The sequence below is a fragment of the Acomys russatus genome, chromosome 23, assembly GCF_903995435.1.
Source record: "Acomys russatus chromosome 23, mAcoRus1.1, whole genome shotgun sequence".
NCBI lineage: Eukaryota > Metazoa > Chordata > Mammalia > Rodentia > Muridae > Acomys > Acomys russatus.
The window spans coordinates 28,463,551-28,478,110 of record NC_067159.1 but is presented as its reverse complement, the minus strand read 5'-3'; the positions used below and the strand labels follow the sequence as shown (position 1 = coordinate 28,478,110).

The 14,560-nt window shown below is 39.6% G+C and overlaps 1 protein-coding gene across 24 annotated transcripts in view; it reads right to left on the bottom strand.

Moving 5' to 3' along the window:
• Window positions 1-14,560, bottom strand: part of Camk2d (calcium/calmodulin dependent protein kinase II delta) — a 239,069-nt gene that overhangs the window by 61,120 nt on the left and 163,389 nt on the right. For 14 of the 24 annotated variants that reach the window (XM_051165805.1, XM_051165813.1, XM_051165811.1 and 11 more), the window contains exons 5-7: window positions 13,196-13,261; window positions 9,912-9,984; window positions 17-119 (exon numbers count right to left, since the gene is read on the bottom strand). In XM_051165805.1, coding sequence (XP_051021762.1) covers window positions 17-119; window positions 9,912-9,984; window positions 13,196-13,261 — 242 coding nt within the window. Of the gene's footprint in view, window positions 1-16; window positions 120-8,876; window positions 8,950-9,911; window positions 9,985-13,195; window positions 13,262-14,560 lie in introns of all 24 variants that reach the window. The other 10 variants (XM_051165807.1, XM_051165828.1, XM_051165820.1 and 7 more) reach the window with 1 other exon arrangement.

The following is a 14,560-nucleotide window of genomic DNA, read 5'->3' as shown; positions in this document are numbered from 1 at the left end:
GAGTAGCCCTACTCACCAAACCACGCCTGCTGGTCGCCTTGAACTTCTATGGCTAAGCCAAAGTCTGCCAGTTTCACAGCTGCTCCTTTCGATTTGCTAGCTAAAAGCAAATTCTCAGGCTTTATTTAGAAAGAAAAGAGAGAGAGAGAGAGAGAGAGAGAGAGAGAGAGAGAGAGAGAGAGAGAGAGAGAGTAAAGTGAGACTCTATTTTAAGTAACTACTTAAAATTACTGACATTTGTATATGATTAAAGGGGGTGAGGGAGGGGGGTTGGGAAACAAACTCATGCACTGATGTCACTCCTAAATCCCAGGGAAAGTGTGGTTAGAAAACAGTGGAGAACAATCACGTGCACAGGCTTCAGGAAGATGCACTGGGCACTGCAGAGGCAACAGGGAGGGATACAGTTAGTGGAGCTTCGGTCTTCACCTGCTCACATGCCTTCAAAGACCACTCAAGGCACACACTTGGCCACTGACACGGACTCGGAAGCCTAACAGAGCACAGATATTTTCAGCAGGAGAAAGCCTCGCATAATGACAACCAGAGTTGGACCAATCTACAGACATTTGGCAAAAGAAACTGCAAATTAAATCCCACTTGATTTTTTTTAAAGAGTTTGGACTGAAATGTAGTGATTTTGATTCTTCAATGTTTCCAGACAATTTCTGCACAAATTCTGGAGACTTACTCTTAATTGTGTGTGAAAATGGCTGTCTTTAAGAATCTGTTTATTCTTAAAGGCAGAAAAAGTATACTGTTTGCCAAATGTTATAGTTAGCTGTAAACAGAAATTTATAAGCCACTTTTTTTTTTACTATGTAATTTACATTCCTTTAAAGCATGACTAAAATGTTAAAGATATTTATTCTCTCACATAAAATACTGTGAGAAAGATCCATTTTCCTTTGGTATTTATCATTGCTCAAGGATTGATGAGGCAGACTTGGAATGAGGCTGTGTCTACACCATAGTTTCCCAACCACATTGGAATGTTGAAAACAAGCACTGAGACAGAGCTTGTGACTTCCCTGGACCTCCTTGTGCATTTTAAGAAACAGAGTGGGGAGATGGTTAGGGAGAGAGTGTCGAGGATCATGTACAGTGAAGTCTAGTTCACCCAGACATATGGATGAACAGGACTGGACTGCCATATGCATAGGAGAATTGTTCAAGATCTCTCTGTTTTGGGATAAAAACCAGTAAATTTAAAGCCTATGTCTCCACCAAAATAGCTAGGAAACAATGGCCATTCCAAGCACCAAAACTGTTCTCAGAAAACATAAAAACTTTATCAGCCAAATGATTTTGCCTATTTGTTGACAAATAAGAAAGCCCATAGCTTTCATCAAGTTGATTACTCTCTCTTTGTTGTATTTGTCCATTTTGTGGGTTGTTTTGGACTTGTGTAAACACAGCCTACACCAGTATTTATTAATCAAGCCAGCCATGCAAAGTAGCAAAACCCATAAGCAGAACTTACAAGAAATTAGGTTAAATCTATAAGAAGTCAGAGTGTGAGCAAGCAAGTTTTAAGTAAATACCAGAATTCTTCAGGCGATTGCTGCTCACTGCCATCAGATTCACTACTATTGTGACCACTGGAAATGTGAAAGGACCTTTGTAGCTTTTCAGGGCTGAAGGATGGTTTTTGAATCACCTCAACATTAAAGACAGCATTTAATTTGGAGTTTGAGATGAAGGTATTTCAAGACTATAAAAGTGTTCTATGCTGGTGTAACTTTCACTATGATTCAGTGCTTGAAATTGAAACCCTGGGTATTTATCTGTGTCCTAATGTATTTAATCAGGCTAAATTTATTCACTTCTGAAATGTTAATTTCACAGCTAAAATTTATGATCAACTACCTTTCCATTTTCTAATTCAGTTGACATAATTTCCCACTACTTCTGTATGAAATAAGTAACTTGGACCAAGCACATTGAACTGTAGGCAAGAGTTGATTCTTCTTCTTTGGAACTTTAACATTCCAAAGGACTGTGATATCAGAAATGCATGCTAATGCACATCCAATCAAATTTGCCAACCAGACCCCTTCACTGAAGGAGCTCCAGTCATTTAAGAAATCATGGTCATTTTAGGACCTTTAAGTCTAATGGTATAGAAGTTAGCTGAGCATGTGCCAGTATCATCAGTGAGTAAACTCTTAAAATTTATTGTGCATTTACTCTTACCCCTACATTGAAAAGCTTCTGAGCAGGGCTCGATGCACAAGACTTAAAAACTAAGTCTCTGGCATTCAGAAAATAAATGGATGCCTTAGAGTTTAATCAGGCATGGGGCATGAATGACTGGGGTGGTATTCACAGTTAGAGCTGACTTAGAAGGTCTCACTCTAGGACAAAAAAAAGGGGGGAGTCCACTAAGATGTGAGTTTCACCTGACACCCATGAAGACTGTTCAGCAGCAGCTATGTACAGGAGAAGGCAGCCTACATCCAAGGAATGGGATGCATTTAAAATCAATAACACTGAGATGTCTTTGCATCTGTGTATACCATTTAGGCAAGCGTAACATAGAGAATATAGAAAGGAATCTGAAAAGTTAGAACAGTTACTGATTCTATTAAAGGAATCTGTTTTTAAATATTTCACTCTAAGATTGTTTCAAATAGTTAGCTTTAATAAAACCCTAAATATATCACACAAATTTTACTCCCGTAGAGCTTCTTCCTACTCTTTAGAAAAGACCAGTTAGAATAATTTTTCTATCATGGCCTGTGAGAGTGCAGAAGGCTGACTTACTGATAATTTCTAAATAAACTTTTAGTGCGGACTGTCACATGTGTTTTAGGTTTTCTTGAATCACTCCCACTCCTAAACTTTGACTTGAAACTCTACTGTACTATAAAAGCCCATTGCTGAGTAGTTCAAACTCTGAATGCCTAAAAAAAAAAAGAATGTACCTGTGACTAGGTTACACTCAGGCAGGAAAAGAGTAGAATGTCGGTGAATGTGTGGCTGCCTGCTTAGGAGGGCTCTCTACCTCAGGCCCTTTGCTGCTGCCCCATTGTTTTGATTTCCTAGGATGAACGTGATAGGCAGAATCAGGAGTAGACACCTGCCAACACACCTGCATATGAACAGTCTCAGCAACGCTAAGACATCATGCAAAATGATGACTCAGGAAAAAAATGTGACGTCAAGATTCGTGTGCTGACTCTGACGCTGACACTGCAGCCCTGGTCAACCATGGACTCCTGTCATTGACTGATCATTGACTGATCACTCCCTTGACCTCTCAGATAATATTATGAGGCTATGGAATTGTGTCTCATGACAATAGTGATTTGTATCATAATGTCAGACTTTGTAGGGACAATATACACACCGGTGGCTAAGTATTGCATTTCCCTGTCATTTCAATGTGCAGAAACATTTTCCATCTGTAATGCAGGCTTAAAACTGAAGAGATGTTCAGATTAATCCCCATGTTAGCCTGTTTCCTATGCAGTGATCACTACACTCTCACAATGTGATCACGTTTTAGGTTAGTTTTTAAATAGATTTTCCTGACATTCTCACGCACAGGTTCCCTCCCCACCCCATTGCTTCCTAATGGTGCAGGATTTTCCATGACATCTGGTCTCAGTGTCAACAACCATTTATAGCATATCAGCTGCAATGAGCAGCAACTGTGTGCAAGTTTTGTTCTGTATTTCCATATGGATATGAAAGCAATTGCTTTTGAGAGGATGTGAAGACTTACTGAAATTATTCAAATATCTTAAAGTACTTAAGCAAGTTATAAAACCACCTTTAAAACTGGTAGTGATTTGGAGAAAAAAAAAAAAAAAAGGCCCAACAAAATCAGGCCCCTGAGTTTATAAAGGCAGAGATGTTCCAAAAGTAGAGGCCTGTACTTGATGCTAGAGTTCTTAACTTCCCCACCTCTTGGAGGACACAGGTGTGTGTGTGTGTGTGTGTGTGTGTGTGTGTGTGTGTGTGTGTGTGTGTGTGTGTGTGTGTGTGTGTGCACGCGCGCGCGCAATATGTATGCATGTACCTGTGCACATAGAGGATAACATGGAGTGTTTTGCTCTATTACTCCCCACTTCCATTTTTGTGCCAGGGTCTTTCTTGATCATGGAGCTTATGACTGGCTAGGCTGGCTAGCCAGTGAGCCCATGGGATCCGGTCTATGCCTTCCTGGGATCACAGGAACACTGTACTGGACTTTTATAGGGTTGTTCCGGATCCAGAGTGAGGTCCTCACACTTAGGCAGCAAGCACTTTACCCACTGAGCCATCTCCTCAGCCCCAGGATTCTTCTTTTATATATTTGGTACCTGTGGTGCTCTGAGCAAGAATGCCCTCATAGGTTTATAGATTTGAAAACTTGCTCACCAGGGATTGGCGCTATTTGAAAGGATTAGGAGGTGTGGCATTATTGGAAGAAGTGTTTCACGGGGGTTGGGGTGGGGTGGGGAGGGGATAGAGATGGGGCTTTGAGGTTTCAAAAAGTCCATTCTAAGCTCAGATCTCTCTCTCCCTGCTGCCTAGACCTCTGGATGTAGAACTCCCAGCTACCTCTCCAGCACCATGTCTGCCTGCATGGCACCATGCTCCCTACCATGATGAGAATGGACTAACCCTCTGGAACTGTAAACCATCCCCAATTAGATGTTTTATTTAATGAGTTGATGTAGTCATGGTGTCTTTTTACAACAATAAAACACTGAATGCTGATATTCCATTTGGATAGTATAAAATGGTTCAATTTCATAAGGTAGTCTATTTGGTAGGTATTTTAAGCAACTTTTAAAGTAATAAAAATAATTGCAACCTACATCTAAATAACACAAGACATAATCTTAATTTTGAGTCTTCAATTAGCATCGTCTTTATTGAGGAGGTACTGGAAACAGCAATGATCACATGAGCACTAGTCACAGGGTTTATCTGGTATACATGTAATCACTGTGTCTAAGACTCAATCATGTGATCTCTGTCTATACATAAGACTCCATCATTAGTAACATATATGTCAAGTGAGTGATTTACTATGAACATTTTAATTTTCATTATGAAAATATCAAATTATTTTATTGTGACATATTAGTTGATAAATTCCCCTAGACACTATTTGTAATATTTTTTAAAGTCTTTCAGAATTCCTTTCCTTTATTTTAAAATTTCAATAATCCAACCAGAAACTAACTATTCTCTGCTTTTCTTTTGCTAGAGAAGGTGTGAGCAAAGCTCCCAGAAATGAACTAAACAGAATTTTGAACAAGCAACAAAGTTTGGATGCAATCTTCACTTGTTTCATTTGTGCACTGGTACAGGCGCTTTTAGCTCTCGTTTATTATTATTACTTATTATTATTATTTTACAGGAGTGGAGTCCTGGTTTTGTGGACTGAGCACAGGGGACTTCTGGGCGATGTATACACTTGAGTTTTCAGTCAGGGAGCCTGACTTCCGGCATCCGTGCACAGGCAAACAAATTCACTAGAACCAGTCCGCATGTCATTCCTGTCTCTTCCATGGCCTCTACACTGTGAGCACACCTTGCTGAGTAGAATGAACGATGTAGAGTGTAGCTGGTGAGTGTGCCCACAGCCACCGCTTCTCAACAGCCTCACATACTCTACATACACAACAAATGGCAGAATGACCCCTTAAGGTATGGGTTTTGCTTTCTAAGATAGCTAGACAAATGCTATTTGGAACTGATTATACTTTAAGCTTTTATCCAAAGACAGTTTGGAGGAAAATAGGACAAGCAACTTTGTAGCTATTCAAAATTTAGCATTCATAATGTTATGCACTTACTACCCATGGCTACAAAGACGTACTGACTGCTCTGCATTACGCCGGTTTTGAAAACTAATTTCTTTCTACTCCAATCATAAACTCTTATGACGTAGTCACTAAAATTACCAGAACTAAAGTGTCTGTCTGTCTGTCTGTCTGTCTGTCTGTCTGTCTATCTATCTATCTATCTATCTATCTGTCTATCATCCTTCTATCCATCGATCCTTTTACTCTCCACCCATCTGTTTTCCTATCTACAAGATGAGTCCACTATTACATATTACTCAAAAAAAAGAGCCATCAGGAAAGCAGCACCCCCTGCTGAGGGATGCACAGGACTTTGCTTTTCAGTTAATAGCCTCACTTGTGCCATGAAGCTTCCAACTCTCCCTACACCACTGTCACCTATTCGCAACTGTTAGAAACTCTAATCCTGTCTAGATATGAAACAATGGTCCCACCACTGGATACAGAAACCACTGTTGGCCATAAAATACATACATATGCACTGAGAACAGCATGGTGGTGACTGATTTCCTCCCTCAATCTTGAGCCATCTCCTATTTGTTTTCCCTAATTTTCCTCCTGTGCCTCAGTCTTGGTTCCGGATGCCGATAATTTTGTATCTTATGGATTCTGGAGGCAGTTAATCATTCAAAACAGTGAGTGTTATTTTAAGATATAGTTGTTCTTTTTGTGGAGAATCGATTAAGATTGCTCTTACATTATAAATGTGCTTTATATACATTTATTCTTTTGTTTGAATTTCATCAGTTTCTAAATTGAAGACATACATTGCAAGCCTTGGCCAGGTCAAGACCTTTTGCTCTAGGCACTGTGGAGCCACATAGCTGTTGGTATGGAAGCGCCTTAAAATGGACGGCAGCCATAAGTACTTTGATAATATAATAAACACAGAGCTGCCATGTTTTTCTCTAAGTGATTTAAGTGAAGTAAGTCATATGCATTGAGTATCTGAATTCCATGTGAACTAACAGACAAACCAGGATAAAGAAATAAGAACAGAAGGTGTAGGAACCATGAGGGAAACTTCTGCTTTAAAGCGTGGTGGTGAATGTTTGTATATCTGACTACACTGGTAAATGCAGCACTTCCAGCAGCGTATTTATCACATAGAAAATGTATTCATTTGGTTAAAAAAGGCACAAAACAAAGTGAGGAGTTTACCCGCACATACATGTGCAGACAGCGCCTTTATTGTACACATCTTAAACTCTATTAGTCCAATTAGAGGGTGGGCGGCTGACGAGCACTAAGAAGCAGACTCAGTAGGAGTCTATACAAGTCAACTTGACAAAAGTAGGTCAGCAATTACAGAAATTACAGGAAGTGCTGTCTGAAGTTCATCTCCAGCCTTTCTGAGGATCAGAGAGTCAGGATGGAGAAATCAGAGCACACAGCGCACTCTTTCTGTTTGGAAGTAAGTTTTGCTAGAAAGCACTTGCCTGGAATTTTGATTACTGAGTTTAGATCTTATGTCACAAGACTTTGTCCTTCACGGCCAATGTCTCAGGCCATTGCCATTTTTGATTTTCAAGTTCTAGTCTTTGAAGGGCTTGTACACACAACAGCGAACCCATGTCTTGACCCCATAAAATATGCCATAAAATTGAGGGAAGTGAATTCCCACTTTTCACGTTTGGCTTTTGGATACACATTTGGTCACATCAGTGTGTCAGAATGTTTCAAGTGGACGTTAGAGAATCTGATGAAACAGCAGGAACAGTGTGTGTACTGACTCAAACCCACGGGACAGGGAAGGAGTCCAGTGGGTGCTGACAGGTAACACAATGGGGTCTGACTGCTCCCATGACCACTAATGAATTTTCGAAATGGTTGCCCATGATGGGACTTTTCGGAGGCACACACTGTTTTCCTCTATCCTAATAGGTAGATGTGGTGTTAGAAATGTGCGATAGCCTATCCTGACTCTTCCAAAGAAAACAACCTTAAGCATGGCTCTGCATTTCACAGTTTAAAGTTCTCAGAATCAACTGAAATTGACAAAGATTCTGGAACACAAAGTCAATGTTTTGGTACAAATCAGACCCTCACATCAAAACACTGGGTATTTGGGTATTGAGATGCATTTACTCATTGACCACTAAGTAAAACTACAGATTCATAGTTTTTTCCAGTCCTGAGGTGGGGGGGAGGAGGGGATGTTGTAATGTTGTCCAGGTCCTCTCACTGACAAGTGCATTGCCTCTGTACTGACGCTTGGTAATGCTGGGGTTGCAAACAAAAAATTGAAAGTACAATATCCACCAGCACACTGACTTGCCTTCTCACAGCCCGTGGCTTTATTTCATTTACCATTGTAGGTTTCACTGTTTCTCAGAAATACTACAGGTGAACTAGAATGGTGACAGATTGGAACAGAAAATTAGTGGAAGAGTCCCCTGAACTATCGAGTTCCAGATGATGTAAAATGTTCTTGTTCTTGGTGGGAACAGAAACTCAGCACGTGTATCGGAGCTCCCATTGGGGTACCAAAATATAAACATGCTTTGTAGGCTTGATCTGATACAATCCTTTTCAATCTTTATTTTTAGGAATTCATAGTATCTTGGCCCTTAGAAATACAAATTAAAGAACATAGATGCCAACAGTCCTAGAATTCCAGAAATTAATAGTTGGCGAAAGAGTTCAGATTCAAAATTTCACCCAATCCCTGCAGCTATGCCTATGTTTATAATTTTGAAAATTATTTCTGTTAGATAAATAGTATAAATGTAAAATATCATGCTTGATCAACGACTATAGAAAAATCATAAGTCTTAAAGTCATCTTAAGTTCTATGCCTGTTCCTTGGAGTATGGAAATAAAGCAAGTTATTTATTGTTTAAGTTAGCAAACTATTTCTCTCTGAGAGACAGGGATTTATCTGTCCTAAATATGTTAGGAGCTGAACTGAGGCTGCAGTGAAGGGAAGCCCTTGGATTCATATGTTGGAACGAGTTCACATAACTGTATTGCTTGAATTTATTTTTCCCTTTCCCATCACAACTGCAGCTGAACAGTCATTCAGAACTGTGTGGTTCTTTCTTTATCTTCTCCAACAGCATTACTCACCTTAAGGTCCCGATGGACTACGCCCATCTGATGGCAGTGCAGCACAGCCTCCAGGATCTGCTGAATGCAATGACTGCATGCAAACACCAGGGGGCGTGTGTTAGTTCCAAGCGTACACTCACTGTCTGTATACCCTCAGAGAGACTGGGTTAAAGAGCGAGGCCAGGAGACAACTGGTGCTGTATTTTAGCTCCTTCAGTCACAGAGACACATTGCTCGAGGAGAGTGACTACTACCTGGAAACCATCAGGGCATTGCCAGCTGCGAGCCATGATGTGGATCAACTTGTTCTAAAAGGATCCATGTGGACAGCATCTCATTTTGTTCTGGAGCACATTTCCTGGTTATAAATTCTTCCAGGAAATGAACTGGAACAGAAATGTAATCTCTGCAGTTGTGCTCTGCTGCCACTCCACACACACACACACACACACACACAAATTCTGCCCATTCTTCCCTATTTTCCCAGTATCATTCCAGAAGGTGTCCTGTTAGCACACAAGGCACCATTAGGTTTAAATGAAGACACAGCGAATCTTTGACAGTCACGGGTTTCTTGTGCTGTCATGCAGTCTAGCTGGCAGTGGCCTCCCCTCGCCTAGGGTTCGTCAGGCTCAAGTGAGCAATGTGCAGCGTGCTGTCCTGCTTCGGCAACCCGTGGTCTCAGAGCAGAAGTGGTGTTTTAATCTACAGGCGGACATACATCACGGGCCAAGTTCATTCCAGGCCAACGCTGGGCAATTCAGGAAAGCCTGCCCTCAAACCGACTCTGGTAATTTACTGCGTGGAAACATGTGGTGTGATGTATTGGTGTTGCTCTTCCCTTCCTGCCATGATGTATATTTAGCCTGTAGATGAGCAAACTTGAAGAGGCGTCATGCATTGTCGTTTCATTATTCAGTTCAAGGAAACAAGTTGGCAAAGGCATTTTTAAACACCGTTTTAAGTATGCCCCCATCCACCTCTGCCCTTTCCCCAGACAAGTAAAACCAAAGAAGCTTCTTTGATTCCAATTTACAGACTCCATATACTGACCTTCAGGTCCCTGTGAACTATGCCATTTAGGTGACAATGATTTACACTCTCTAGAATCTGTTGTATACAATGACTGCAAAGATACAAGGGCAGAATGGAAGGGAAAACATTTTAAAGGCACATAATCACATTGGATACAAAGTACAATGAAGGTTCAAACACAACAAAACAAACAAACAAAATTATACTTATTCACACTTCTCTTAGCTTTACACCAGGGTTAAGTAATATTGAATAAAGCTAATTGTGATTTCTTTTTTTTTTTTTTTTTTTTTTTTTTTTTTTTTTTACTAAAATGACATCTGACAATCCGACATAGAATTTGTGACATATTCAGACAAAACAATTTAAGCTGTGTTTCCTCTTGGTAGTCTACAGATTAAGTCATAGGTGAGACAAGTTGAGATCTCTGTATTCGAGAAGAAAAATTGATAGCTTAATTCCCAAAATGCTCTGGGAAGATTTTCTAGAGACGTGAAGTTTCCATGTGTTTGTCATACACCATCTAAACTGTTTAAGATCTGAGGTCACAAGCAAACATGTTGAAACAAGAGGGTAAACACAGATGAAGTGGCAGGTGAAACAGGGACTAAAAAAAAAAAACCAGGAGTGACACACATGTACTGGTGATGTAGAAGGGGGGGGGGGAGGTGCTTCCTGTACAACACAGGAATCAGGAAATGAATGCAAGCTCCAAGAGGAAGCGGGGATTGAAGGTTGACCTATGACATAAAACAAACCCTTTTCACTGGAAGAAGACTCTGGGAAGGGCCAAGGAGCTTCCAAAGAAGTCCAGGGTCCCCTGGGCCCTGGTAGCTGTTACCATCTATCTCCATATACCCCACTGAAGGAAGTTTTACTTATCACCATGTTAAAAGGCACCACCAATGTTATTCTTATTAGAAGCTTACTGATGTCAAATCAACTACCAATTAAATCAGAGAACACCTTTTGACGGGCAGTCACAAGGCCCTAATAAGCTGACATCTGACACACAGTAACGCAGAACACACCATACTGACAAGTCTTGTACACATTCACCATGCTGTTCAAACCCAAGTACAGACAAAAGGGCACTCACGCACAAAAGAAAAAGTGCATGGCCTGGTAAGAACATTTTCAGGCACCTGGTGTGTCACAGAGCAATACTCTATAGGAAATTACTGAACTGAAAAAAGCAATCACTGTCTAATTTTTAACAATACAAGTATCAAAACCGCCCGTGACAATTGTGATTCTTCAGCTCTAGATCTGTTGATATCACCACTAAAACAGCCTCAGATTGGAGTGTGGTGACTAGATGGTTCACTGGACTATGACTCATTAGTTTTTAGCTGTGTGGTTCTTTTATCACAATTTGGACTGTACACACTTTTGGGAAAATATTTATCTAACCATAAAAACAATGTACTTGGTCTATGACCAAATTTAAAAAAAAAAACAATAATTACTATTAAATTAATTTCATTATCCTTTATTAGAGAGGATGGATTTCATTTCTAAGTTTTGAGAGCTATTGATAAAATAAAGTTTTAAAATGTTGGGGGGAGATACAACCTCTTCATGGTTGTATCTGGGCATAGACTTAGTCTTGATTTCTATGGGATCTCTACCATAAAGACTGTGGTAGAATTAGTTTCCCAATGAATACAGCCCAACCTGTGGGCTTTGTCCTGTTATCTATACTGTTTGCCAACCAAGTGTTTAAACAGTTATCTTGATCATAACTTAGAAAGGGAAGGTAGATAAATGTCCTCTAAATGTCTTTTAATTTTTAGATGTATTTACTTTTTTTATGTGTCTGAGTGTTTGTCTGCATGCAGGTATGTGCATATGTGTGCCTGATGCCCACTGAAGTCAAAAGAAGACATGAAATCCTCTGTAACTGGGGTTAGTAGTGGTTGTTAGCCACCATGTGCGCTGTGGGATGGAAACCTGGGTCCTGTACAAGAGCAACAAGTGCTCTTAACTGTTGAATGATCTCTCCAGCCCCAAACTTTCTGTCTTCATTAATACCTTAAATAAAATTATTGCTTACACTTGGGAAATGGGCCAACAGCTATTTCAAAACTGCTCTAGATTCCTTTCTTAGGGACAGATGTGAGGATTTGAGTACTATGGATTTACTCATTGTAGCATGAGCCAAACAGAATTTTCTACTTGACTTTGACAACAAAGCATCCATTACAAATTAAAGTGTACTCATGTACAATCAGATGCACAGAATACCATAAACATTAGTAGTAAAGCCAAGAACACGTAGTGGCATAAAACCAAGAAAAATCAGAAATGAAAGTTAAGCTTTTTGAAAAGTCATTTCTTTATTTCTATATTTTAAGGCAGTGTTTCAAATATATAGCACAGGCTGGCCTGAAATTCTTGACCTTCTGGCCTTCACCCCTAGGGGTCTGGGGTTACAGGTAGGTACCATGAGTTTTTACATATCACATGTTACTCTGGAGGGTCACTGAGGGCTCCTATATTGCTAGAGCTTTGAGAAGCCTGGAGAGCTGATGGCCAGTGACTTAACTTTCATATAACATCAGCTACGTTATGGTGAGTTAATTGCTCCTTGTCAGATTTTTAAACATAGTTGAAAATTATGGAATACAGAAGCAAAATTAACACCATCAAGTCTAAATATGTCAAGGTAATTAGTTCAATGATATTCCACTCCAAAATGTCTTTGAGTAGCCTAGGAAATCTACAATTAAATAAAACACTAGCCCTCTATAAAATTTCCACGAGCATCTTGCTAGTTAACAAAACTGGGAAGTTGCTTGTGAACTCTCAGAAGTAGGAAAGCAAAAATGCTTTTCTCATCAGCATCCCAAAGGTTTTAATGAAATGTTCAAAGTGTTACATGCTAACAGTAACACTATGAAGGGGCCATGGAGGCCTTTATGGTCTGGTCCTCCTTGCTGGCTACTAAATGGTACTATGGAATTTACTGTGATGACAGGGGAGCTCTGTCCCACTGATATTCAACAGCCACTGTGGCTGTTAAACCTTCATAATATGGCTGGCTCAAGTGCAACTCTATTAAAGGCAAGATTTAAAGCAGACCTATAGTTTTTCTTTTCTTCTAAAAGTCATCCTAGGGAATCTTTGAAAAACTGAAACTTCCCTGATGAAGGACTTATCATGAAGAGAAGTCCAAGGTGATAAGATGAGATTCTCATAAAGACTGGGTCGTGCTGTACTCAAGTTTATACATACGCATATAGAACAAGTGCTGTGATGGGGACGATTCGTCTTTGTCTTGCTCAGGGCAAGCCACTTACCTGGCGTCAGCTTCACTATAATACTCTCTTGCCACTATGTCTTCAAACAGTTCACCCCCAGTAACTCTGCCAAAACAAGAAAGACACATCTTTTGTAAAAGAAAGAAAAGAACTAGGCAGCAGTAAGTTCAGTGTTGATAAGTCTTTTCTTTGAATTATTTTTCAAAAATAAGTTAGATCCAACTATTTTCAAACATTTATAAGATTTAGTTTCCTAGCACTCAGATTTACATCATCAGTAGATCCGGAGTCTGCCGATTGTCCATATGTAATAAATACGTACAGCAAAATCTTCTGCATAAAATGACTTCTTAGAAATTCTTCATTTTATTTTATAGATACTGACTGAAGTTTGACAAAATTTATAACAGATTAGCAACATTTTATGAACAGAAATGTACACACATGTATACTAACTAAATTGTTAAAAGTAGCTCTGAAGATCATCACATCTTTGTGTATCTCTTTAGTTTTGTGTGTGTATCATTAACATGCATTTTCTCCTTTGGAAAAATGCACAAAGCTATAATGATCTAATAAGCATAGGGTAATATAACACTGATAAATAAACCATACATTTCATATTACGTTAAGTCATGGCATTTTTTAGTATTGGAAATAGTTTCTTGCTTAATATAACAAATAGTTATTATGTATGTATGTGTGCACCCATATATTTGCATGTTGTAGGTTAATGCTAAAAGAAAAATTCTTACTAGCAAAATTTCCAGGTGAAAAAGCATCATTTAAAACTGTGGGGGAGAAAACAAGGCAAACTGTCTGGCAAAATGGTTTACCCTCAAATTGTGAAGACACCCACAGGCTAAATTATTCCTAGTATTTGTTATCAATAAGTGAAAATATTTATCTAGTAAAGAAAAATGGTATCTCATATCAGTATGTTTTTACTCTTGGTGAGGTGGGTCTTCTGACCCCATTACACTGGGTTTGAATTATAAGAGAAGGTTTTACTTGTAAGGTACCTTGTAACCAGTATCTGTTGAACTAGTATCTTGTCACACAGTGTGTCAAACAAGTGTAGGAAGACTTAGGCTAGCTTATGAAGCTTCACAATTGGTTTGTTCTTGACAGAGTCAAAGCCAGTGACTACAGAGCATCCAGCACAGAGCAGATGGCATACTGCACAGCGCAGCTCACAGCCACTGCCCAGCATAGCCTTTCCTGTAAAGACACTGCCAGTCACAGGCCATGACCTTTGGAAAGGTATCAACTGATGGCATAAAGACTTGTGTATGATCTTGCAACCTAATAATACACTTCCCTTTGTTTTCTCTATTGCCTGCTTGGCTTCTCATGGTTCAGAACATCATGGAAGGGGCAAATTTCTCAGACAGCAGCACTCAT